This window comes from Carassius auratus, unplaced genomic scaffold, assembly GCF_003368295.1.
Source record: "Carassius auratus strain Wakin unplaced genomic scaffold, ASM336829v1 scaf_tig00008539, whole genome shotgun sequence".
Classification (NCBI taxonomy): domain Eukaryota; kingdom Metazoa; phylum Chordata; class Actinopteri; order Cypriniformes; family Cyprinidae; genus Carassius; species Carassius auratus.
In genome coordinates, this window is record NW_020523950.1 from 488,671 (window position 1) to 514,857 (window position 26,187).

At 38.6% G+C, this 26,187-nt stretch overlaps 1 protein-coding gene and 1 long non-coding RNA gene across 3 annotated transcripts; both read left to right on the top strand.

The window, feature by feature from the left end:
* Positions 1–579: 579 nt before the first annotated feature.
* On the top strand, positions 580–8,964 carry LOC113072096 (tyrosine-protein phosphatase non-receptor type 1-like). Of its 2 annotated transcripts, none has more exons than XM_026245243.1 (10): positions 580–673; positions 790–883; positions 1,351–1,441; positions 1,864–1,964; positions 4,127–4,225; positions 4,397–4,534; positions 4,792–5,001; positions 6,065–6,226; positions 6,623–6,795; positions 6,884–7,169. In XM_026245243.1, exons 2-10 carry the CDS (start codon positions 827–829, stop codon positions 7,167–7,169), a joined length of 1,317 nt encoding a protein of 438 aa, XP_026101028.1. In that variant the 5' UTR covers positions 580–673; positions 790–826. The 2 variants fall into 2 exon arrangements, with proteins under 2 accessions (XP_026101028.1, XP_026101027.1); XM_026245242.1 differs by having other exon boundaries at positions 607–709; positions 6,884–8,964.
* Positions 8,965–9,649: 685 nt separating this feature from the next.
* On the top strand, positions 9,650–25,572 carry LOC113072097 (uncharacterized). The gene is made up of 3 exons (XR_003280267.1): positions 9,650–11,399; positions 22,541–24,046; positions 25,006–25,572. It is a non-coding gene; the product is annotated as an uncharacterized LOC113072097 (long non-coding RNA).
* The last annotated feature ends 615 nt before the right edge of the window (positions 25,573–26,187 follow it).

Here is a 26,187-nt window from a genome sequence, read left to right on the forward strand (position 1 = left end):
GATTTTTCGGCGGGGCTAAAATCATTTCTCGATGACGCACTGAGAATGGCCCCTCCCCTAATACCAATGACATCAAAGTACCACAAGAGCTCTAGAGAGCAGACGCCCCTTGCGTTACTTTGATGTCAAACACAGATTGGTCTGTGCAGCGCTGCTTCAAGTCTTCACATTTTTCTGTGGTTACAAACTCAGAACACATAAATTATATTGCTTTACACGGACTTTGAGTGAAGAATACGAGGGTTAAGTCTACATTCAAAAACGATCAAACATAGTTTTTAAGTATATTCAAAGTATAACATTTACGTTGTTAAATGATGCTCACAAGAAAAACTATATGTTATTAATGATTCCACATTAAAAACGGCAATGTTTTGGCTGAAAATACGAGCCATTTTATTCGAAGCACGTTTCTAAACCTCTTACGGACATGCGTTGTGCGTAAATTCCTCGAACTGCAAAAAACTACAATGCCCAGAATAATGAAGAGGTAATTCTCCGTAGTATGATTGGCCGCAGGAATTGCCACTACCCACAACGTTGCGTTGATTGGCCTTTGCTTGGAATTTACAGCCACTCACGGAATTTTATTCGTCAATGTGAGGAAGGAGGGGCGTGATCACGACGGACGGCGGAGAGCCGCGCTGCGGGAGGAGCGAGCAGCGTGTTTCCGGTAAGAGCGACACAACAGTGCCACTGGAAACGTTCTGTAAGAACATTAAAGCAGACTTTAAAAGTATTTTTTTCCATGTGATTCGACATCGACTTTATTACTAATTGTATCGTCAGGGAGTCGTCTATCGAGCGGCGCGGAACACACGCGGCAATGGAAACCGAGTTTCGGGAAATCGATGAGCTCGGGAACTGGAACGCCGTTTACCAGGTGAAGGACTGATTCTTCTTCATAATTGATAATGATGCTGTAAACATTCATAACGATCTTAAAGGTTTTCATTTGGAAATGTATTTTTTGGATGGGATGTTAATTTTTTTTGACCGCTCAGATTGGGCTGCTTCTTCCCAATTTCACAGAATAAACGATATAACAAGTTACATACCGATGACCTGAATTTGTCATTTGTTAGCAGGCACCAATATAGAGATGAGGGGGTGAGTTTATCTTTTATGAGAGGGAGTCTATTATTAGTTGGTTTGCCTCTTTTATCTACTTACCTGGCTCACTTGCGGTTTTTAATGACAGTGATGGACGAATGGCATCATAAACTGGATGCTGGTGGTCCCCATAACTGTCTGCCATGTAGTTAAATCCCCCAGCAAACCATTTGCCTCATATTTGTTTCACTTACAGTAAGAAGCATTGTCATCTCATAGACTTGTGTTTTACCGTAGGAGATTAGGCAGCAGTCCAGTGACCTACCATGCAAGATCGCCAAACTTCCAGAAAACAGAAGTCGTAATCGCTACAGAGATGTCAGTCCGTGTAAGTGTGCCGCTTCCCCTGTTCGACACAGCCAGTGACACCTAACGGAAGGGGCCTGTTATCAGCAGGCTGTTAAAGTCATTTCACGCTGAAGATGTCATGTCTTTTTTTTTTTTTTCTCTCCCTTTTTTAACTCTTCCGTCACAAAGACTTTAAAGAGCAACGCTGCTGTGGTTTCCTCTCTCTCTGAGTCTCTCTCTTTTTCCACAACAACCTGAAAAGGTCCTCGGCTCGCAAAACACCACATTAAATGAATTACTGTGTATTTTATCTGTTTCAATTGAGCGTTTTCATCAGGGGAATGTTTTTCTCTCTTGTGGGGAACTGAGAACAGGACCTGAAAAAAGAGTCGTTCCACCACTGAACTTGCAAAGCATCATGGGTGATGCGCCTCACAGCTTAATCGCTCTCTCTTTTCACAGTTGACCACAGCCGTATTCGTCTACAGATCGGCAGTAATGACTACATCAATGCCAGTCTGATCTCAGTGGATGAAGCTCAGAGAAACTACATACTAACTCAGGTGACATTCTGACACTTAAACCTCAGATTTGAATCTTATGAATGTTTCTTCTGAATCTGATGTTTAATCTGCATCTGCAAACCATCTGACACATTTGAAGATGATACGGATAGAATAAAGGAACTGATGAGTTCATAGGCGTAGTAATAGGAACACATATCCTGGGAAAAAATCTTTTGTCTAGTTTTTTTTGTAGATTTTCTTTTAGAATTTTTTTTGAGGGTTTGGTGCAACTTTCTCATGTGATCTGTCTGTTCAGATCAATACATAAAAAAAAGGCAGATGAGCAGAATGAAAATGTGAAATCATTCTCTGACAGTAGGTGGTGCTAAAAGAAAAGAGCTAATCTTATTGGTTGGTTAGTTTTCTTTCCAGTGCAATAGATAAAAGATAAGGACTTTTTTTTTTTTTTTTTACATTTTTTTGGCATGCAAATGTTTGTGTTGGTCTGACCAGATGCATTAGGAGCCATTTATTCAAATTATCATTTCACAACAAATATTTGTCTTATCTAGCCATTTATTTTCATTCCTTTCTGACTTCAAACCAGGTAAACATGGACAAAGGTAGACTTCTGCGATAGTGAAAGTTATTAATTTCACCAAATTTCACTGGGCACACAACAAAAGTTTTAATTGTTTAACTATTAAAGTTAGGAAACAAAACAAAATTAAATGCTCTTTATTATTTCTGTTACATCAGCTCTCTCGGTCAATAAAAGTATATCAGACTAAATGTTGTTATAAAATAACAGATTTATTAAAACTGCTTTACAGTTTAAAGGTGGACCATTGTACAAATTGTCATTTTAATTGTATTTAGTGCTAAATGATCTGGTAAAATATGAGTTCATATTTCTGGTTGATTTCAGGGATACAAAAGACAAAAGGTTTAGGAAACACTGACTTATACAGGATAATTGCTACACTAAAACAATGATATGTTAAACAAATAATGGGGAAACTCCCTGTTTCGAGACCGATCCTGGTTTTGACATTTATGTTGACATTTGTCTTACGCATCCATTGGTTGGCCAGCACCCCAGCCGACATCACACACTCATACACTATGGTGACGTTTCATTTGGACACTCGTGGCATCTAGCTGGGAGATTTTCCCTCACCTGTGTCTGGAGAGAATGATGGGAAATGTTGTGAAATCTTGAGTTGCGTCAGCATGACATGTTTCTGTATTGTACAGATGAATTTGCACACTGACGGCAGCAGACTCGTCTCAACCTGCCGGCCTTGTTCAGTCAGAGCACCGCCAGCTACAGCCACAAACACACAAAACACAAACACATTCTCACCCGCAGTCATGTACCTCACGCCTGCTCAATGTGTGATTTACTACGTAGACTATGAAAACATAAGGTCAGCAGAGCGCACCAGTTTCCAGTAAAATTAAAATACCAAGTTAATTTAATAGAATTTAATATTTATTTGACTAATTATATTTATATCGCAAATGTTTTAATAAAAATAAAAATACAAAATAACACTAACATTCAAAAGTTAGGGGTCAGTTTTTTTTTGGGGGGGGGGTTGGGGGTTAGAAAGTAATACCTTTTTCACCAAGGATATATTAAATTGATCAAAAGTTGACCGTAAAGTCCATTATAATGTTACAAAAGTTTTCTATTTCAAATTAATGTTCTTTTGAACACTGTATTCAAATAATCCTGATAAAAATATATGCTTTCCTCGAAAGTAAAGCAGCAGAACTGTCTAAAACATTTGATTAATAAGAAGAAATGTTTCTTGCGCACCATATCAGCATATTATAATGATTTCTGAAGGGTCCTGTGACAATGAAGACCTAAGTAATGATGCTAACATAGAAGACGGTGTATATAAAGAAATATTTCACAACCCTTCTATGTTTGATTACATAAATACAGCTTTGTTGAGCATAAGAGTCTCCTTTCAAAAACAATAAAAATCTTACTGAGCCCAAAGTTTTGAATGGCTGTGTATGGTGCTGCTTCAGTTCACACTACACAAGTTAAAACATTCATTGTCTTGCAAACTGGGCTTAAAATCCTGTAGTGTGTACCTGGCTTAAATTATATAAACCCTGTTGCAGGACAATTCAATTTTATGCATGTGTTTAAATGTATTGTTAATATAATTTGCTTGTCTGATGGTTGTGTGTTTATTTAGGGTCCGTTACCAAACACCTGTGGTCATTTCTGGGAGATGGTGTGGGAGCAGCGCTGCCGAGGGGTTGTGATGCTGAATCGTGTTATAGAGAAAGGCTCGGTGAGACAAACACACTCTGTACCTGTATATGCAACATGGATCATACACAGACTCACTTTGAATACCTGAAATGCTTTTAGCATACATCTGGAATGTGTACATGGGTTTTTGTGTGAGAAGTTTGTGTTGTGTGGTTATAATGAAGAAGTGTGTGTGTGTGTGTATGTACAGATAAAGTGTGCTCAGTATTGGCCTCAGCGAGAGGAGAGGGAGGGTGTTTTTGAAGACACAAATTTCAGACTTACTCTGATCTCAGAGGATGTGAAATCGTACTATACAGTACGACAGCTGGAGCTGGAAAATCTGTCGGTGAGACACTTGATCTTCCTCTCATCTCATCCAGTCGTGCTTTCACTTTCACTGTCAATCTCTTTTTCTGATCATTCTGCTGTTTGCAACACTGAGATTTTATATCGTCACCAATTCTTGTTTTTCTGTGAAAAATGTTTCATGTTGTGTTCAGAGCTTCTGTAGCTGGACTGGTTTTTGACTTCACTCAATAGTCTCAGGATTTTAAAGATGCACTCGCTCAGTGTGATTAATGTTATGCATATATGTGTTTAAAGACACAGGAAACACGGGAGATTCTTCAATTCCATTACACCACATGGCCAGATTTTGGTGTGCCAGAGTCGCCTGCATCTTTTCTCAACTTCCTGTTCAAAGTGCGTGAGTCGGGCTGTCTGAATCCAGAGCACGGCCCTGTTGTGGTCCACTGCAGCGCTGGTATCGGCCGCTCTGGAACGTTCTGCCTTGTAGACACCTGCCTTTTACTGGTGAGAGGACTGAGCGTTTATATGTGATGTCAGATCAGCCAGACAAAAGTGCTTGTTAATATATAGTCTTTTCTTTAAATCAAGGAGCTTGTTCTAGAGCATATTAGTTTATATTAGTTTCAAGAATCATGACATTGACATTTTGTATCAGATCAAGGACTACTAGTCTGTTATACTGCTTTTTCTCTACAGCTATCAGACTGCTTAATCAGATTTTTTTTTTTATCTATTTTTGTTTATTTATTGGTATTCTTATTTTATTAGCTATTTATTTTATACTTTTGAATTACACTGCCCTTAATGAGATGTGGATGTTTGAAACATAATATTGTTTTTTATAAAAAACATAAGACAAAAGGAAACTAATCTAATTAGTATATTTAGCAGATTAAAAAAAATCATGATTATTCATACTGCATCACTCCTTTTATTTCATAAATAAAATATGGTCTACTGTTCAAAAGATTGGGGTCTTTAAAATAGAAATGAATACTTTTATTCATCAAAGATGCATTAATTTGTTTAAAAATTACACATTTGTTACAAAAAATTTCTCAAAGGAATGCTGTCCTTTTGAACTTTGTATTCATCAAAGCATCCTGAAAAGTTTCCCAACTTCAACTAAAAATTTAAGAAGCACCACTGTTTCCAACATTAATGATAATAAGAAATGTGTTTTGAGCAGCAAATCAGCATATTAGAATAATTTCTGAAGGATCATGTGACACTAAAGAGTGGAGTAACAGCTGCTGAAAATTCAGCTTTGCATCCCAGGAATGCAAAACCCCAAACGTCTGAATGGTGATTATAAACGGTTTATAAGGGTTATAAACGTATTAATACATGATTGAGATGCCACAGTATATTTATCAGATTCATCTGTATCAAAGCACTAGTACTTTCGGCATCTCCGGTCCAGAAACCCACTGGAAATCTGGATTTCTCACGTCTACAGTCACTTTGATCAGCACCGGCAGATTTGGTGTTGCTTTTGTTTAGAACTCCTTTAAAAGATTCCAACCCACCCTCTCACATCCTCTAAACAGTGGTCATGTGTTCTCAGATGTCTCAGAGGAAAGATCCAACATCAGTACGCATACAGCAGGTTTTGCTGGAAATGCGACAATACCGCATGGGTCTGATCCAGACAGCCGACCAGCTGCGTTTCTCTTACCTCGCCGTCATAGAGGGTGCCAAGTACATAATGGGAGACACGTCTGTACAGGTAATAAGTGATGCTAAAATAACTAATGTACCAGCCAATTTTTGGATGCTTTGCTGAGGATCTTATATGATGTAGAGCTGAAAGGAATAAAGTGCTTAATACCATTAAAACGTTTGGGGTCTGTGAGATTTTCAGCTCCGAGATAATGCTTCTGAAAAGCCTCTTAAAAAAATGCTCTCCAAGGCTGCATTTAATTGATCATAGTACAGTAAATCAGTAATATTATGAAATACATTTACCATATAAAAGAACTGCTTTGCATTTATTAAAATGAAAGTTACTTCTGTGATTTCAAGGCTGTCATAAAATACTCCTATCATGATAAATAGTGATAAATACTCATACTACTAGTAGGTGGTATCAATCAGTGAAATGTTTGTGTTCATGTGTGTGTAGGAGTCATGGAAGGAGTTATCAAATGAGGAGGATCTTCCCCCCGAATTCACTCCTCCTCCCAGACCACGGCCCCGAATAGACCCCCCAAATGGCAAAGGAGACCTGGTGAACTCTGACACCACACACTTCTTCAGTGAGATGATAAAAAACAACGCAGAAATCTGTGCAAACAGGTCAGACTCTCAATATCTCTCTCTTTCTAATAGTGGCCATCCAGCAGCCACATACAATTTTTTTTTTACTGTTGTTGTGTTTTTACAGTGCGCCCCAGACATTCACAGATGGGCAAGAGCTTCGCAGACGGGCAGTTGCAACCTGTGACCTCAGAGCATCAGAGTTGATAAGTGAACCTGATGAACCAATTGTCGCAAGAGAAGCCCCTCCCAAACCTGCACGGTCTCCGCCCAGGTCTCCTCCCAAGACTCCCACGGAAGAGGTCGCTCCTGTTGCTGCCGATGGAGCGTGGAGCCCCCTGCTGACCAGTGTGTTTGTGTGCACGGTACTGGCTGTAGGTGCTTATGCCTGTTACCACACCTATTTCCACTGATGCCCTCTTTTTCCCCCATCCGTCTCTTTCTCTATTCCTCCATGTGCTGGCTATTGGTGGGAAAAGAAAAAGAGAGACACACACAGACATTCACACTTTTTCAGCTGGACCCGTCTCACTCTCTCCAAACGTCTTTGGGAAAGAGTTTCAAAGACTTTTCTTAGCCAAACTGCTGTTGTCTCCCTATATACACACACACTCTTACACACAATCTAATAAACACGTGTCCGTTTAAAACCTCAGGGCCTCACAATTCAGGTGTTGCTACCCAAACGTTAAAACGAAACGTTTTGAAAATCCAAAAGACTCTGTTAATGCTGCAGTAAGTAAGGGAAATTTGTGTGTGTGTGTGTTTATGTATCTCAATCGTATTTTTTTCTTTAATTTTTAAGTCTCGGATAAGGCTGCACAGGAAGTGAGCTCTTCTTATACATGCTGAAAACACAAATCTGCTGTACATGATAGAAAACATCTTTTTTAATTTGTGTGTCCTGGAGTAAAGGGAGATCATGAGTAATCTGGGATGTCTGATACCATCTAGGCTACTGTCAAAGCAGAAAACATCCCAAAAGCTTTTCCCAGCCTCAGATTTTGTTTATACCCCAAAGGTGACACTGGCACTTCATCTGGGTGAGAAAAAAGGTCAAGTGACTGACGCATTGGCCTCTCGTTCATTCGTTTGTTTTCTTTGTCAAATCCATCGCCTTTCAAACTAAAGTTTCAGACCATTTAAAATGCTGGAGCTGGTGTCTTAACTTGGATGCCACATTCAGAACAATCTTCAGAATGCAATTCACTTAATGCCTGGAAATTAAGATAAAGCAAACCTGGCTGATTGAATGTAAAAACAAAAATGTGGCAAAGCCAGACCAGCAGATGGCAGTATTGAGCAAAATGAGTTTTTTTTTTTTTTCATTTGTATTACCCTTTTTAGGGCAATTTTATTTTACCTTTTTTCTAATGCAGTACAGATACATTCATCATTCTGGCCCTTTTCATGATGTGCATTGAGCGCAGAAGGTCAGACTAGCCAAAAAAATAAAACAAAACACCAGCACTGAATGAATACAAAGAGAGAAACAACCATTGACTGTCTTTGGGTTTTACTGTTTTATTATATTATTGTCATCATAGTAATTATTATCAAGAGATATTAATGACAGATGGGCATATACATTTCCTTTTAATCAGAACCCAGAACTTTTACTTTTAAACAATGTGTGAACAAGTCTAATGCAGTAATCTCAAAACAAATGAAGCCTCTTCTTTAGGTGTATTGAGGCCTGAAACGCTTTTAATTGTGACTTTGCTTTGTGTGGGGACTGTTTGCCTGCTGCTTGACCCGTCCAGAAGAGGTGGTTTTTCCTGTTTGAAGGGGTTCAGTCAGTGTTTCAGAGACTGAAGCAGTCGATGTTTGGTTTGAAGGTTCTGTTGTAACACAGTGCCACCATTCATCGCAGTGTCTCACCGGATCCGGTCCCATTGCTGGACCACAGAATGTAAAGTCTCTCTTCTTGCCAGCTTTATTTACACACACACATATATAGAGAAATGTATTTGTCTGTGTCCTTGTTTGTCGTCTTTCAGTTATTTTTGGACTGGTAAACATCAGATTTCCTTGGCCTTTGTATGGGGCTTAAGAATTTATTTCCCCCTCCTAGCATCATCATCATGTTGTTGTTTTTTGTAAGAAAAGCATATGCTTTGTTCCAGTGGGATGTATTGACATTTGAAATTTTATTTTTTGGACAGAATACAGATCAGACGCTGTGGTAATAAACATATAAATCTCTGATTCTTCTGTTTTTGAGTTTGATCTTCACTCTTATTCTACCATGTGATGAGAGAAGTTATTTTAAAAACTTTAATATTATTAAAAGCGGTCTGTGATTCTTAATGGTAAAGTTAATCTAAATTATAGATTACAGACTTGTGTAAAATTCATGTTATGTATTATGAAGTTTGAGCTTGTTTCTTGTGCAGTTTTTTCATCCTTTCTATTTAGTTCAAGCTCTCATTTGATACCACATTTAAAATATCACACTGATATTCAGGTCAGGATTACAGGCGGGGCCCCAGACTGCCAGGGACCTCCAAACCTCTGTCCCGAGACCAAAAGAAGAACCAGGTTCTCGGTGTTACAGTTTGAAATTACACTAAGGATCCCAGCTAGTATTTTCAGTTGTCTAATGTTAGCTCTGTGCAAAAAAAAAAAAACTTATGAAATATAATAGCAGTATAAATTTATTTTTCATATGCAAAGAAGGCGAGATGAACATTTAGAAATAATTGGCTAAATCTCTAAACATTACATGTTATTAAAAATTCCTTAAAATATTTATACTTGAATATTTTAAACGAAACTACATTTTGATGTTACTTTTTTTATGTTATATTTTTGTAATACATTTTTTTCACTGAATTTTACAAGAAAACTTGTTTCAAACATTTTGTTCGTTTCGTGTCCTGCTGAATTACAACTGCAGTACTTCAAGTGAGCAGTGGGGGGCGCTCCGCGATCAGTAACTCACTTATTGGCTTTAATTTCAATTGGGTTTTTTCCAAAAACAAACTAAAGCTTTTTTTTTTTATGACTTGTCTGAACTCGTGTGATTGGAATCGAATATTCAAATAACCTTGATTGTTCAAACATGTGCTCCATTTAAAGAAACCCATCTTCATGCTAACATGTTCACAAAAAAGCAGCTAGAAATCCACAGGCCTTCTTAAACCACATCTGTCCGTCAGACGCTCATGACAGGAGTCTTCAGCTGTAATGTTTTCTCTTGTGTGCGTGTATGTGAGTGTGTGTAAACACAGTCCAACTGATACCCAAGCATTTCCTATAGCACTAACTTGCCCAAATAGCAAAACCTCAGCTTCAAATCAATCATTTTGAGCACATTTGCACTCTTATGATCTCACACGGACTGTTGCTGTGATAAACAAGGGACTTTTTGAATGTTTTTGATTCCAATGCCATAAATATGCTTTCATCTGTACTTACTGTATGTACAGTACCCTATATGGAACACTTCAAAACCACTTTGTGCTAGTTTTAACTGGATTCAGTTTAATGCTCTAAATGACATTTTATCTGACACTACTGGTCTGAGGCGACTGGTTTGTGTCTCTGTCAAGTGTTCTGAGAAGGTCCAAAATCAGTTTCATGTGCCTACACAGACTCTTAGATTGTATCAGAGGTGATGTATGTAACATCAGCCGAGCTGTTCATCCCATTTCCTGTGACAAAAACTATACGTAACGTATATATAGTATACTATGACGTAATCATAGTATGTCCTTCCCTCCTTCAACTGTTCACTTGTTCTGGTGTCACTCATTTTTCTCTCTCTGTCTTTGTCTTTCAGGGTGATTCAGCAGTTTGGAATCAAGTTACAGGCTACGGGGAGCAGTTATTAACCGTTTTTTATTTCCTTGTTGAAAAGAAATTCAGATTAGCTGGATTTGAGACTATAAATGTATTACTGAAAAAAAAAAACATTTCGTCAAATCGTGTGCCATTCTTCTAACGCCCACACGTGAAAAAAAGTGCTGAAATGAAATGTCATTGTAAATCCTATGATAAGACTGATTCATCTTATGCCGAAACACACACACATGCTTACATTTCCTATGATCAGAATGATGCTGCAAATGAAGTATACACTCATAAGGACTGTATTTAAATGAACTTGGGTGTAAACCAACAGGAAACTATCATTTAAAGGACTGGACTGGATGAGAGGTGTCATCATAGGAATGAATGGTATTGTTCCAGAAAGCTCCGCAGATGCTAAAGACTGAAGTGTTTGTAAACTTGTCTGACAGTCTAACTCTGTCCATATGTGTGTAATCACACTGTAAGTGGGTTGAACTTACAGCAGAAGTGAGTGTGTTCTCAAGTATGCATTTGTGTGCACGCATGTAGTTCCCACTAGTGAGGAATGAGTGTGTGTGTATGTGTGTGAGTGTGAGTCAGGGCACTCCCTAACACTCGTGGTACATTGACGTAAAAGACAAGACAGGACAGGCTGATCCAACTACTTGGGAAAAACACTGAGGTGGGCGGGGCTTAGTACAGGAAGTGCACTTAAAAAGACAGCGAACACGAAACTTCTGCTGGGGCTCGGGGTCACTTATGGGTTCAGGTATCAAGCAGCTGCTGCTTATTATTTCTGGCATTTAAGAATGCTGAAAACAAACACAACTTCTATGAAACTCTATTTGGTCTGTATATACAGAGTAAAATTATTACTTGGATAAGGGGGAGTTTTGGCATGTGCATGGTGTGTGTGTTACAACATAAGTGAGAAATGGTATGGTTTGCTCCTTTACCTTTATCTCTCTTTCCTGTATGTACCTCCTTTTGTCCTTTCTCCTCCCATTTCCGTTGCTTCGGGAATATTTCCTGGGAGCAATAGGTTTAGGAAACTCCAGAAAGAAAAAAAAAAGTTACTCAGATGTTCTGACTCAGTCTTGTTCAATGTCAAACCACAGATGATTAAGCAAAACGGTCTTAGTCCATAGACCTTTAACACAGTAAACAAAACAATTTGGAAAAACTAATAAACAAAACAACCACTGTTAGATGACAGTTAGGTAATTATTTTATTATTATAATATTTATTATTATTTTAATGAAATTTCCGAGACAATAGTTTATTCTCAAACCAAGTGAGCATCAATAGAAGTATCAATAAAACATTTATGTGAAATTAAAAATGTACCCTTTTCCCGATTATGTCTGTGTGTGCTATGTATGTTTATGTTAATTAGAATAGCAATATGTTAGCTTAGCATCATGTTAGAATCAAACTCATTATAAATTAAGGATCCCCTTGATGCTATTTGTGTGGCCCACAAAGTAGCTGCCTATTTTAAGCATACTCTAAAATCACATGAGTGTGCTATGTATTTTTATGTCTGATAGAGCATCATGCCATTAGACATGCTAATATCAAGCTCAAATGTAAGCTGAGTCTTCTGTTATGGTATTTGTGTCACTGACTCTGTAGAGACTAACATGACATTTAAGATGTTACCTTAGGGGACATTCACATGAAAGCATTTTCTTCTTTGTGTGTTTAAAAACCCAAGACGCAGGGCAGTAGAATGAAAAAACCTAGAGTGTGCTCATGTTTATGAAGAAAACAAACAAAAACAAATAAGTACAAAGGAACACACACACACACACACACACACACACACACACAAAACTACTTTGAACTTGAACACTGCACTTTTAAAACCCTGTGTCATGGGTGAGACACAGCAAAAGACGTAAATGCAACAGACACCTGTCTAGTGCTGGTTTATATTAAAAATATTATAATTAAAATGCAGCACGACAGAACACAAAAACAGGCTCTAGGAGGCTATTCACAAAATGTGTTTTGCACTTAAACCATAAGAAGCAAAATCTAAAGACGCTTTTTGACTTGAATGCTCAGTATTTAGAATGATGTGTAATGCAGCAAAGTACACAACGCAATAGTGTCTTTTTGTCTGACCCTGTTGACCCAATGAGCATTTTGATATTCAATGGTCATTGTAAATTCTAGTATTGCATTAGTATCGCCCTTCTAATGGGCAATGAATAATTTTTAGATTTTAGAATGAGTTAAATCTCTTTTTCGGCTAATTCTATCTGTAAAAGAATACCTGCCTAATAATTATGCATACCTGAGTATAAGGAGTTTTCCACTGCCAGCCTTCATGGACAATTACAGTTAGGCCCATATACAGGTGCTGGTCATATAATTAGAATATCATCAAAAAGTTGATTTATTTCACTAATTCCATTAAAAAAAGTTAAACTTGTATATTATATTCATTCATTACACACAGACTGATATATTTCAAATGGTTATTTCTTTTAATTTTGATGATTATAACTGACAACTAAAGAAAATCCTAAATTCAGAAAATTAGAATATTACTTAAGACAATTACAAAGGAAGCATTTTTAGAAATCTTGGCCAACTGGAAAGTATGAACATGAAAAGTATGAGCATGTACAGCACTCAATACTAGGTGCTCCTTTTGCCTGAATTACAGAATACAATCCTAAATTGATTTTTTATATATATTTTATTGAGAATTTTATGCAGGCAACGACTGCCTTAAGTCTGGAACACATGCACATCACCAAAGTCTGGGTTTCCTCCTTTGTGATGATTTGCCAGGTCTTTACTGCAGCTGACTTCAGTTGTTGATTGTCTGTGGATCTTTCTGCCTTTAGTTTTGTCTTCAGCAAGTGAAATGCATGGTCAGTTAGGTTGAGATCATGAGATTGACTTGGCCATTGCAGAATAATCCACTTTTTTATCTTCAAAAACTGCTGTGTTGCTTTTGCTGTATGAATTGGGTCATTGTCCATTTGCACTATGTAGCGCCGTCCCTATCAACTTTGCTGCATTTGGCCGAATCTGGGCAGACAGTATATCTGTAAGGAAGGTTCAGAGGCGTGCAGATCCACAGAATCAAACAGGCAGTAATCAATCACAGGCGTCAGTAACAGAGACAATCCAGAAGAGCAAACTGTAACAGAGCGAGGGTCGAGGCAGGAAATAGTGAATAGAATCCAACAATATGGTCACGGTGCAGACAGCAGAGAAGCACACGATGTCAAACAGTCCAGAGTCATACAAAAGAGATAAAACTAACAGGAAGAAATACTCAGAAATGTAGCCAGGGCAATACAAAACTTTGCAATGGTTAAGAGTGCCGAAGCAGTTTAAATATAGGGGAGCTAAGGGGAAACACCTGTGTTAGCAATAAGTCCCAAGCACGGGGATTATAGAAAAGGAAGTCCATGAACGTTAGTACTCAGGAGAGGGTTCCCTCCGGTGGCAATCAGCGAGAACCACAGAAGCCTGATTTGTGACAGAGCCACCTCCCTGCAAGGGGCTCCTGAAGCGAGGAGGTATTCAACGCCAAGGTCTTCCACGGGAGCAGGGAGCTGGTTTGTGAGGGTGAGGTCTATGGAATTCAGCTGTGAGTGAAGGATCCAAGATATCCTGTGCTTTGACCGAAGATCTTTCCTCGGGGTCATACTCCTCCCAGTCAATGAGGTATTGTAGTAACCTGCCCCGGCGTTGTGAGTCCAGGATTTTTGTACCTGGTATGCCTTGTTGCCGTCCACGGTGATGGGAGGGGAACTCTTGTGCATGGCCTCCTCCTGGTCCCTCTCTCCTCTCAGACCACCAGCGGGCTTAAGCAGAGAAACATGAAAAGTGGATGAAATACGATAATTAGGGGAGAGAGCCAAATAAGATACTGGTGTAATCTGTCTAATGATTTTGAATGGATCCACGTACCTGGGACTTTCCGGCATGGGAATCGAAGGCAAAGATCCTTGGTGGAGTGCAAGACCCATTGTCCAGGGGTTTAAGCAGGGCTTAGCCTTCTGTGATGATCAGCTTGTTCCTTTATTCTGCAGATGGCATGTTGAAGATGCACATGAGCAGTATTCCAAGTTTCCTCACTTCTTTGAAACCAGTCGTTAATGGCAGAGAGTTCTGAAGGTTCCACGGATGTTCCACGGACCACGGAAATAGGGGTGGTTGGAATCAGAGTACACATTGAAATGGCATAAGTAATGTGGTTGGATGGTTTGCAGAGAGAATTCTTTGCGTATTCAGCCCATAGAAGGAAACGACTCTAGTCATTCTGATTGTGATGGATGTAGGAACGCAAGAAGCATTTAAGTTCCTGGTTCAATCTCTCTAACTTTCCATTCGACTGATCGGAGATAAGACTAACGTTGATGTTGAGGTTTCTACAGAATGCAGACCACACCCGGGAAGTGAACTGAGGACCACGATCTGAGACAATGTCCTCAGGGAGACCATAAAAGCAGAGGACTTGTACCGTGAGTACCTCTGCTGTTTCAAAGGCTGTGGGGAGTTTACTTAAAGGTATTAGGTGACATGCCTTGGAGAAATTATAGATTAGCGTCAGAATGGTAGTGTAGTTCCTTGAGTTGGGGAGGTCCGTGACAAAGTCTATGGCTATGTGAGACCATGGTCATTGGGGAACTGGAAGTGGCTGAAGTAGGCCTTTTGTGCACTGGTGAGATGATTTGGAGATGTTACAAATGGTACACTGACAAGCAAAGGCAATGGTATCTGATTGGAGAGTGGACCACCAGAATTTGTTGGAAAAAAGCTGAATGTTGGCTGTTATAACTGGATGCCCAGTTATTGACCCATTACACACGTTGACGGATACTGAGCGGAACATAGGTGCATTCAAGAGGACATTCTGGTGGAGAGTTCTCACTGATCTGTGCCTCTGTGATTTCAGTCATGATATCCCACTGGATAGGAGCGAGAATGAGGTTAGAGGGAATTATGGGTTCATTGGATGGAGGAATCATAAATATTTGAACTGCCTAGAGAGAGCATCTGCCTTGACATTCTTTGAGCTTGGATAGTAGCAGGTTAGTTTGAAATTGAAACGAGTGAAAAACAGAGACCATCTTGTCTGTCATTGGTTTAAGTCGTTTGGCTGATCTAAGGTACTCAAGGTTGCGGAGATCAGTTAGAATAACAAAGGGAAGTTTGGCTCTCTCCAACCAGTGATGCCATTCTTCTAGGGCTGCCTTCATGGCTAGAGGTTCCCAAGCTCCCACATCATAATTTTGCTCTGCAGAGTTGAGTTTACCAGAATAGAAGGCACAATTGAAGAGTTTGAGAGGACTACCTTGTCGCTGAGAGAGTATGGCACCAATCCCGGTGTTCTCTAATTCTGGGTCTGGGTGAAGAATGGGTGCAGTGGTGAAACGTCCCTTCAGATGTTGGAATGGCATGGTAGCAGACAAAGACCAGAGCAGACAATGTCTGTTTCCTTTTATCATGGAGGTGAGAGGTGCTGCGATGGTGCTGAAGTCACGAACCGTCTGTAGAAATTAGCAAAGCCCAAGCAGCGTTGTAGAGGTGGATGGTCTAATAATTCCTTAGATAGTTCCTCCTCTATGTATGTCTTCATTGCTTAATATTCTGGTTGTGACAGAGGGAAAATTCTACCTCTTTCTCCTGGAATCATGTCGATGGCACAGTCACTGGGTCAGTGAGGAGGCAGTTTTGAGGCTTTGGTCTTACTGAAAGATTTGGTGAGGTCATTATGCTCAGCTGGTAATCCTGGCACTGTTGAGTTCGCTGTAGATTAGATTGTTCGTGAAGAAGGATGATATTGAGTGGTAAGTAGACCGTTATGTTGGCAGGAATCAGACCACTGAAGAATTTGTTTGGTCATCCATGAAATCCAAGGATTGTGTCTCTCTAGCCAGGGCAGACCCAAGATGATGGGATTCTTAGGAGATTCAATGATGAATAGACCAATGGTTTCAGTATGAAGAATTTCCCACAGCCCCTGAATCTATCAGTGCTACAGTATTAGTAAATCTTTCATTACATTTAAGGGTTACTGGAACTTCTAGGCAGTTTGTAGATTTGAGATTGGAACTTACCGAAGAGAAGCCCCGAGAGGTAGGATGAGTAGGGCTGGAAGCTCTCAGATGGGCGGACAAGCCACAGTAGAGGCAAAGATGAATGTGAATCCTCCTCTCTCTTTCTTCATCAGTGAGGTGAGTGAAACCAATCTGTATTGGTTCTGACTTGGCGGAAACTGTGATTGTTCGAGGGTGCACAGGAAGGTTGCGAGGGGCACTTCGTGCTCGCATCAGATTGTCAATGCGGATGGAGAGATGGCAAGGCAAGCTGTGTTAGTCCCTGTGGTAGAGCGATTAATTGCTCTCCAGGTTCCTCTCATTCTGCTGAATGCTTGAACACCTCACGGAAACGTTTCAGGAAGTAATCAAATGATCAATGGTCCAATCCAAAGCTTGTCCAGTCAATAGTGAGTCCACAAATGAAATACGTATATCTTCTGTGGGATATAATTGAGGTTGGTGATTAAAAAACATGGAACATTGTAACAGAAAGCCCTTACATTTCTCCGGTGAACTGTTGAATTTCCCGGGAAATGCCAGACGAGGGCTGGTAGATTAGAGAATGGGACTTGGAATTGTTTGAGACGGCCCAGCTGGTGGAATGTTTGGCGCAAGTGTTGTGATATGAAGGGCTTGTAGTGTCCTCACCATTTCCTCCATGAGTGAGGTAAGTCGTTGCAACTGTTGTTGGTGAGACGCCAACATGGAGGCTTTTTTTTTTTTTGGCCATGTCAAATCAGGCCTCTGTATTTGTTCTTGTGAAGTCTTCTCTTGATAGACTTTGACAGTGACAGGCTGTTCTTCACTTTGCTGGATATTGTGAAAGGGCTTCATATTGTGAGAGGATCCAATACATATGTGTGTTTGCTTGTCTGTATCACTAGTTGATGCCTATGTGGAGAGTTCATTGCATAGACCATTCTGCATATGATGCATATGATGGGTGTTTAATAAAATTGTGTTTTCAATTTAATTTCTATAAGTCTGTAACATTCAGAAAGCTCTTTATTCCAAAGAAACTGCAACTTAGTCAGTATATTCAGTAGGTGTAATGTATTGTGAGTTGCTTCAGAGGCATATGGTACTACAAGTTTTACATACAATAATAATAAAACAGTGCATTGACATAAAAAAGTAAATTTATTTTTGGTATAAGTCATTTTAAAAGCAAGTACTTTTATTTAAGTTAAAATCTGCCTTTACAACATTAACTTGTAATAAAGTAATATTTGACCAGCAGTATCTGTACTTTCACTCAAGTAATAGAGTTGTGTACTTTGTTCACAATCATAAAGTTTTTGCCATTATGACTGGAGTAAACCAGCTAAACCATCTCTCAGGTTCCATTATTGCACTTGTTTATGCTTAAGTAAATGGAAAAAAAAATCTGCTGTCCATTGTGTATTAAGGTCTATATGTTGGTCTATAAGGGCACCCCTCAACCGCAGCTTGTTTTTTTGAGGTTGGTTTCCTCGGCAACGAGTGCGTGCACTGTCATTTCCTGTTGCTGTGTACACTGTGTGCGCATGCACTCAATTATTGTACCTTTAAGCAGATCTGCAGAGTTTACATAAACAGCCAAGCTCGGTGCTTCCCCTTCTTTAAGACTAGCGCTTCCTTCCTCCTGCAAAGGTACACACGCGCGCGCACACATGCACAAGCTCAATGACGTGCATAAAAGCTCTCCATATAAATGCTGTACGGTGACCTGTTTAAAGTTGACATCTTCCACAACAAGTGTCCTATCGTTCACCACCTTTACATCACAGTCGTCATGGTGATGATTTATATGATTGACCCTGCGGGTTTCATGCACAGGACATAAAAGCACAAAACAGCATGTTTTCAGTAAAGTACTCTCTGTTTCTTCACATGATTAAAAAATGGCCTGCTGACATCTTGCAGAAATACAGAAGCAGTATAAATTATGAATTGTGTATGTATTTGTATATGCTGGATTCCAGCTAAGCTTATCCTCATTAGTCTCTTTTAAATTTGGGGCAATTTAATGTCTTAACAGTTGCATTAGGAACAGAGCAAGAACTGCCAAGGGCCTCCAAAACCTTTTGCACGGTTAGATATGCCTTAATACCATACTTAGCACAAATAGTGCAAAATGACCACTGTGGCCCCTGAGGCCCCTCTGCAGATTTAGAAAATGTGCCCCCTGACTTAAATGATTAGTTTTCTTATGTTAGCTTAAACAAAACATGTATTTCCTATAAATGCATTATGGCCTTATGGGACCATGATCCTGCCCTGTTCATGCATCAGCAACCTGGTCTTGTGTTTTGGGCAACAAAAATGGTTCTTGGGTCACTTTTGTCTGGGTGTTTTTTAGACCACATCTTTTATTTTGTATTTGAGAGTCTGTTTGCTGACACTGTTACAATTTCCATTCTGTTGTTTATCATGACTTGCATGACTAAACTTCTTTGAAAAGATGTGACTAAACAGATATTCACTCAGGTGCAGTACAGACCATGACAGAGATCCCACAAATGTCCAACATAAAACCATCTTGTGTTCTGTGGTTTCCTCCTTCTGTGTAGGAGGAATTGAGGGATCTTTCCCAGATTGCATCAGGGTCGTCTGTGAGCCAAAATTAAAAAGTTCATTAAAAGTTCAGACGGAAATGAGCTGATTTTAATTAACGTTTCTGTTCATTTGTCTCCTTGGTGTTTACTTGACTGTGGAGCTTCGATATCAACTAAAATGCCACATAACTGCTGAACTGTCTTAAACTCAGCGAGAAGGTGACTAAAGTACAGATCAAGCATCCGGAAATAAAATTAAAGATAATTTTAGGATCTTTAATCTTTTTCTTTCACACTGGCCCATGATAAGTCACCATGCTTTAAATGACTGTACACAAATAATGTAATATTATTGCTGTTTATGCACAGCAAGTCGGTTTTTTTGTGCAATAGAGTCCTGACTACTTTGAAGAATATTCTTCTTGCTAATTTCTGAGTCATGTGTCTGGCTGTAAAGGGTGTGTCTGGAGTTTCAGGAGTGCTCAGTAGGGCAGAGACCAGTGTGTTTGTTGTATTAGTCTAGTGAGCTTTGTTGTATTAGTCTTTCCTCCTTTCAGACAAAGGGAGATTAAATATAAGTAATCACAGGGGTTTTTATGCTCGAATTTTAAACTGCTGCATTTCTTCACAACACGCTGCATCATAATAACACAATACTGCGTAGCTCTGCAGGAAGTTTTCGAGTATACTCAGGGTCAGAGACAGAGATAACCCAAAGTCAAGGCCTGACACTACGTGTGTAATCATTTCTATGAGTTTTTAAAGTTCAAATGCATAAATGGTATTGTAAAGAGGGAGGGCTCTTCATTATTCAAGAGCTTAACAAGCCAATATGTTACCAATTTTGTCCTCAGTGGCCTTTATCCAAAGTTCAATCAAATATTTGTGAAGTCTCTCATTACTGATCAACATATCAACAATAGCTTTGTAATTGAATAGCCTAAATGTCATTTTATTCACAATGAAAAGATGTATGCTGATTCAAATGCATTTTTAAAATATGATTATTTAAATAAAATCAAATAGATAAAAATAGTTAATATCCTTGCTTGTTAGCTCACTTATCTTAAAACTGTATGAACGGACAATTTGTATACGATGCATAAATCTTACATTTAAATCAATATATATAAATGTTTAAATATGTTTTTAAAGCTTCTTTATTTCGACAAATAGATTTATATATATATATATATATATATATATATATATATATATATATATATATATATATATATATATATATATATATATATTTGTCGAAATAAAGAAGCTTTAAAAACATATTTAAACATTTTCTGAAATGGTGTGTGGTGTTTACATTTCCAAAAACTTTTTGCAGTGCCAAAGTGTTGCTATGCGGTTGCTAAACCCACTTCCAAGTCTCTATGGTATTCTGGTCATGAAATATTGTTCGTATCTGTCCTTCAATATGTGATTTTCCCAGTTATTTTATCGTCTAGGTGAAAACTGTAAGTTCCCTTTGAAAAGTTAAAGCACGCCTCACTTCAACAATCTGCAAAGTTTTATTCATAAGCATTGTATGTTAGTTAGACTTACTGCCTCAAGTATGAGAAAAAATAATAGTAAACATGACCCTTGCTAATATAACAGCTTCAAGGAGGTGCACTGGTCAATAAATGCACATAACTTTTCTCACATTACCAAGAGCTTTTGTCAGTTACATTCTGACTTGCATGTTTTTTTTCCCTCTCCTCTTGCTTTCTGTGTTTTTGTGTTGTCTTGTTCACATTATCTCTGCAGGAAGGAAGAGATCCAATTTAGTGATGTGGGTTGAGTGCCACGGTTTGCTTGTGAGACAGTTTAGATTCCATCACGTGAGTTTAAGAGGGGTTATTCATAAGTATTTGCACACACACAGCCAATATCAGTACCTTCTGAACCTGACTGTGGCCTATTTGGAGCCGCCCGCACTGATTGCCTATCTAAAGCTTAGAGGTGAAGAGAGCAGATGCAGCTTTCACGCTGGAGAGACGGCAGATGGAAATAAGCATTTGTGAAGAAGATACAGTGACATCATGATTGCAAGGAACCGATCTCATCAAAAACACTGCATAGTGTGGGGCTTTTGGGACTACAGAAAGTCTGAGGCCTGAAAAAAATAAATCAAACACATGATGGTATAAAGAATGCTTTATGTTATTTAGTCTCAAACTATTTCAAATCAAAATGTGCAAAACTCGAACATATTGCTAATTAAGGCAAATATCTCTATAATTATTGCTATTGTTTAGTATTAAGTCCTGTGTCATGAACATGAATCATACCTCAAATCATGTTACCTAGAGGAGTGCTATGACTTTTCTAAGAGACCAGATTTACGGTATTCACTGGGTGGACAATCCATTTATTGAATGAAAAATAGAGTAAAAAAGCCAGTAATATTTTTCTATATCGTAACAATTTAAAACAAATGTTTTGTATTTTAATTTATTTTCAAATGTAATTTATTCCTTCGATGACAAAGCTGAATTTTCCGCATCATTACTTCAGTCTTCAGTTTCACATGATCCTTCAGAAATCTTAATATACTGATTTGGTGCTCAAGAAAAACTTACTATTATTATCAGTTGAAAACAGTTTTTTGGGTGAATAGAAAGTTTAAAAGAACAACTTTTCTAGCAATGTACTTACTGACCCCAATTTTTGGAATGGTAGTGTTTATTGAAGAAGACACCCAAGTTATATCTAGGGACCAGGACATCACACAGATTTATAGGTGGGTTGTTTCGACTAAACAAACACCATATAACAATGCACCGAAACCCACCCACAGCACCCTGTAATCTTGGCGGTGGGTTTTGTGTTGGCAAATATCACTCACTCAGAAAAACTGTGAACATTTTGTTTCATTTGCTGCCGATTTCTATTTTTGCAATGTTATTCTTTGAATAAAGAAAACAGAACTATAACTAGTCATTTGTGCACTCATTATATATATAACTAAACACACTCATACATTTACACGTGACTGTGGGATGGTTTTCCTGCTTGTGATTGATTGATATTTATGAATCACTTCAGTTTTTCCATTTTTAAACATCCAAAAAGATACCAAAAGAGTGACAACTATGCATGATGAAAATTAGAATTTTGGATTAGATTAGATTAAAACATGACATGAGGAAGATTAGAATTTTGGGCTAAACTATACTTCTAATTGTTAACAAATGCTACTCAATAGCGTTGGCATGGTTATATATACATCTAATTCAGATATTAGTGTTCAGTACTAGTTTTATGGCATGTTAAAGATGATTACAGTGGGTAATTATGACACCTGAACTTGTGGCTATAGTGATGGTCAAAGTGGCCTGATCAGTGTTCTGTTCTATTCTGTTATTTTGCAACAACAGGAAGGCTGTCAATTACTCAACCCCGTCCTGCATGATGCGAGCGGTACGGCCCAACGTCGTGGCGGTCGTCGTGAGCCACTGCGCAAGCGTCAGAAAGCAGAATAGCAGAAGTGCAACAGTGTCGAAATCTGGGCCAGTGTCCTGCTGGGTCATGGCTCCACCTCTTACGGCCATTGTGGACGCCTGAGTTCCTGGCAGCCGTGCCGCAAGGACCACCGGATGTTCACCGCCAGCGTCATCCACTCGAGCCCAAGAAAAAGAAGAATGGTGATATAAAAAAGTCAAGAAACAGGGAAGTGGTGGATGAATGAAAGGTTTTGCCATTGGTACATCGCAGCACTTTCAATCTGCTGAGCTCATCCCCTCCAGAAAACTTACTTTGCTACTCCAAACAATAGACCGCAATGATTCTATATAGTCACCTTGTATTTCTTCTTTTCATAAACACTTTGGAGGTGTAAATGGTATGATTGGAGTCTGAATAAGCCTCATTTGAATGCAGGTTTGAGTCGCATAGGCCACATCTCAGTCCTGTTTCCACTCTCTTCCTGTTGCTTCTGCACAATAGTGTAAAAATAAGATAAAATAATAAAAGATTTAAACTCTCTCATCCACAGTCTATTCCAGTATCTTGCTGTTTACCCGATGTCTTTTGACAATTTTTCATTTAAAAATAAATCCTTTTCTAGTTTCACTTATTACATGCTAAGCAACACCATCTTAACAGGTGATGTTAACCACTTGTGATGGTGTCAGAAACTCATTGATTATTAATGCGTCTGCCAGGGATTGTTCACCTTTGATATTTCGGCCTTGTTTACCTTTGATATGTCGGCCTTGTTGGTCGCAACAATGGTTTTGTTAATATTTAACCATCGCATTTTTATATTGGGACAGTATCAGCTGGCTTTTCATGGGTGGAGAACTTTCTTTAGAGGCCTGAGACGTTTGTTTAACAATGAGGACTAACTGAGAGAAATTCTTTTCTTTTAAAATGTGTTTTCAAGGAAAAGGTCATTTAAGGGAAGTGAGAGGACAACCACACGCTAAAAATATGCAGAGGAAGCTTGAATGTGTTTTTTGATTTAATAGAAAACATTTGCTTTGGGGATGATTAGGATTTCATGTCCAAACTGTACAGCGATTTTAAAGAAGCAGAAATGAACCAATACACAATAGCTGAAGGCCATATGAGCAGTCTTTAATAGTTTCTAGTTAAGATGAGGGTTTGACAATCCAGTGTAGGCTGGATCATATTAATTTCAGCAGGTCCTCCGGCGTCGTGACGCAGCTATTCGTTTAGTGACACACGTAACACTATTGACGGTAAATCCTGCCTGGAAGCGGGCGGGGCATTGCTCTCTAGTAAAAGGGGAAAAGAAACTTGTAATCCTGACGTTGGAAATTCCTGTGTTAGCAATCAATGGTCCTCAGGAGACATGGGACACAAAGAAAATAAACAAAGCGAGCTGGAACCGAAGCCGCGCGTCTCAATAGAGCTGCCAGGTCAGAACACGCGTAAAATAATCGGCTTGCTAACGGAAGTAAGCGAAAATAAACACTTTTTCCTTCGCAGAATAAGTAAAATAAGCGACTTGCATCATCAAAGCTAGCGAAAACATACAACCCCTTTGTTCTGAACACAAAATAAGCGTAAAATAACCAAACTTGCCTCAAGTCAAGGTGATCGAAAATACGCAACACCCTTTTTATTTTTTCTGCACATAGCTAAGTCTTGTGAAAACATCTTAAACTACTTTAATTACTATAAGCAATTAATTATTCACGAAAATCGCAGTTTTGCAGACTGCTTATTAAAGCAAATCGATGTTGTCTTCACTACTACAATAAATAGGAGACTTCCAAAGTCTGCATTTCATTTTTTATGAGGGTCACTTGCCATAAAAAGTAAAGTACAATCAATGTTCATGAGTCGTTTCTTTATGATGACATAAAGTCTATGATATGCAGCCTACATGAATCATTGTCATAGACACTGAATGATGAAACTTTAGCTTACTTCAAATATAGATAAATTGGGTGGAAGTAGCCTATGTTTTCATTTATGACAGCAGGGAGATATCACTGAGATCAGTGTTGGAATTGTGTCAAAGTTCTTGGGGGGTGGGGGTCATCCTAATAAAGCAAACCTCAAGAAAAATAAATAAGGTACTCAGAGATCTCATTCAACCGATTCAAATGGTGTATGTTTTTGTTAGCTCTTGGTTTCTTAAGCATATTCAGATGTACATGGTTGTTTTGGACTAAAACAATTGTATTACAGAGAGTATTTAAGGCAGTTGAACGTTACACACACAAGCACACTTGCATGCACAGATGGAGAAGGAAGTTGGAAGTGTTGAGCAACTAAGATCCTCCTGCACTATAGGACGACGTTGTGAAATACACTCTTCAAAACAACACCCTTTTCCTCCTTTACTGATCGGTTTCTCACTGTTCTACAGGTTCCCTTTCAAAACATCAAACGAAATGTCAAACTAAACTTCTTAAGAAATCGCTGAGTGTGGTGCAATCATCATGCTGGCAATTAATTATAAAAGACAACCAGGTAAATCACACATAATAATAAGTTATACAATCACAATATACAGTACTGTACTGAATGAAAGTTGTTTAGCAGACTTTATTTGAAACTGATGTTTGTGGGTTTAGTGATTTTTGTATCAGCTGTGTTTGTGGTGTGAGAAATGAACACATACCATACCACAGTCTTCCTCACACAGAGGAGGAAGATTTATTCGATAAGTTAAGCTGCTCTTGATCAAATTATCCAGTAATACATTAATTCACCCCCCCCCCCATTCTCCCACCTTCTTTTGTGATGGTGATGAACTGTTCCTGGTCTACCTGTTACTCTCCTGACTGACAGGTCATTCAACCTGTCCCTCAGGTTTCATTTCCTCCCGCAGGACTCAAGCAGGAGCGGTCACACTTCAACAGCTGAAAGTTACCCTGTTACCAGTGATGAAACACCAACCATGCATTTCTCACCAAACAGATTTAATGGGTACTCTGGTGTGGAAAAATGTAATATCCAGATTTCTGTCATGATTTGACTTTGATCTAGAATTTGTTTGGGGTATATTTTTAAATATATTTCACACACACACACACACACACACACACATATATATATATATATATATATATATATATATTGTATTATATAAATTGGCCTTCCCGGTGTGTTATATTTACTTTATCCCAGATATATTTACATAATTTCATCTGTGGTTTAGACACATCTTAAGACAAACTTTTTCAATTAAAAAAGCATTTGAGTCTTGGCTTTAGAGCATATGAGCTTATATATTGATTAAACGCACCTCATATTGATCATTCATCATTTTCCTTATCTAAATCCAAATTTTCACTCAAATCACACAACATCAACGCTTGCACGCCCGTATTTCATGCTCATGTTTACTATTTGGTTTATTTCACCCTGACATGATTTCTGTTGAGCAAACTATGTGCACATTTTGGGACGGCTAGAGAGTTCAGTGCTTATCTAGCCTTGAACTATAGTATTTAACGGACCGCTGAACTCTTTGGATTGTGGACCCTGCCTGTGTATTTAAGATAACTGTACCTCTGTACCATGGTGACTCATGAACACAGATTTC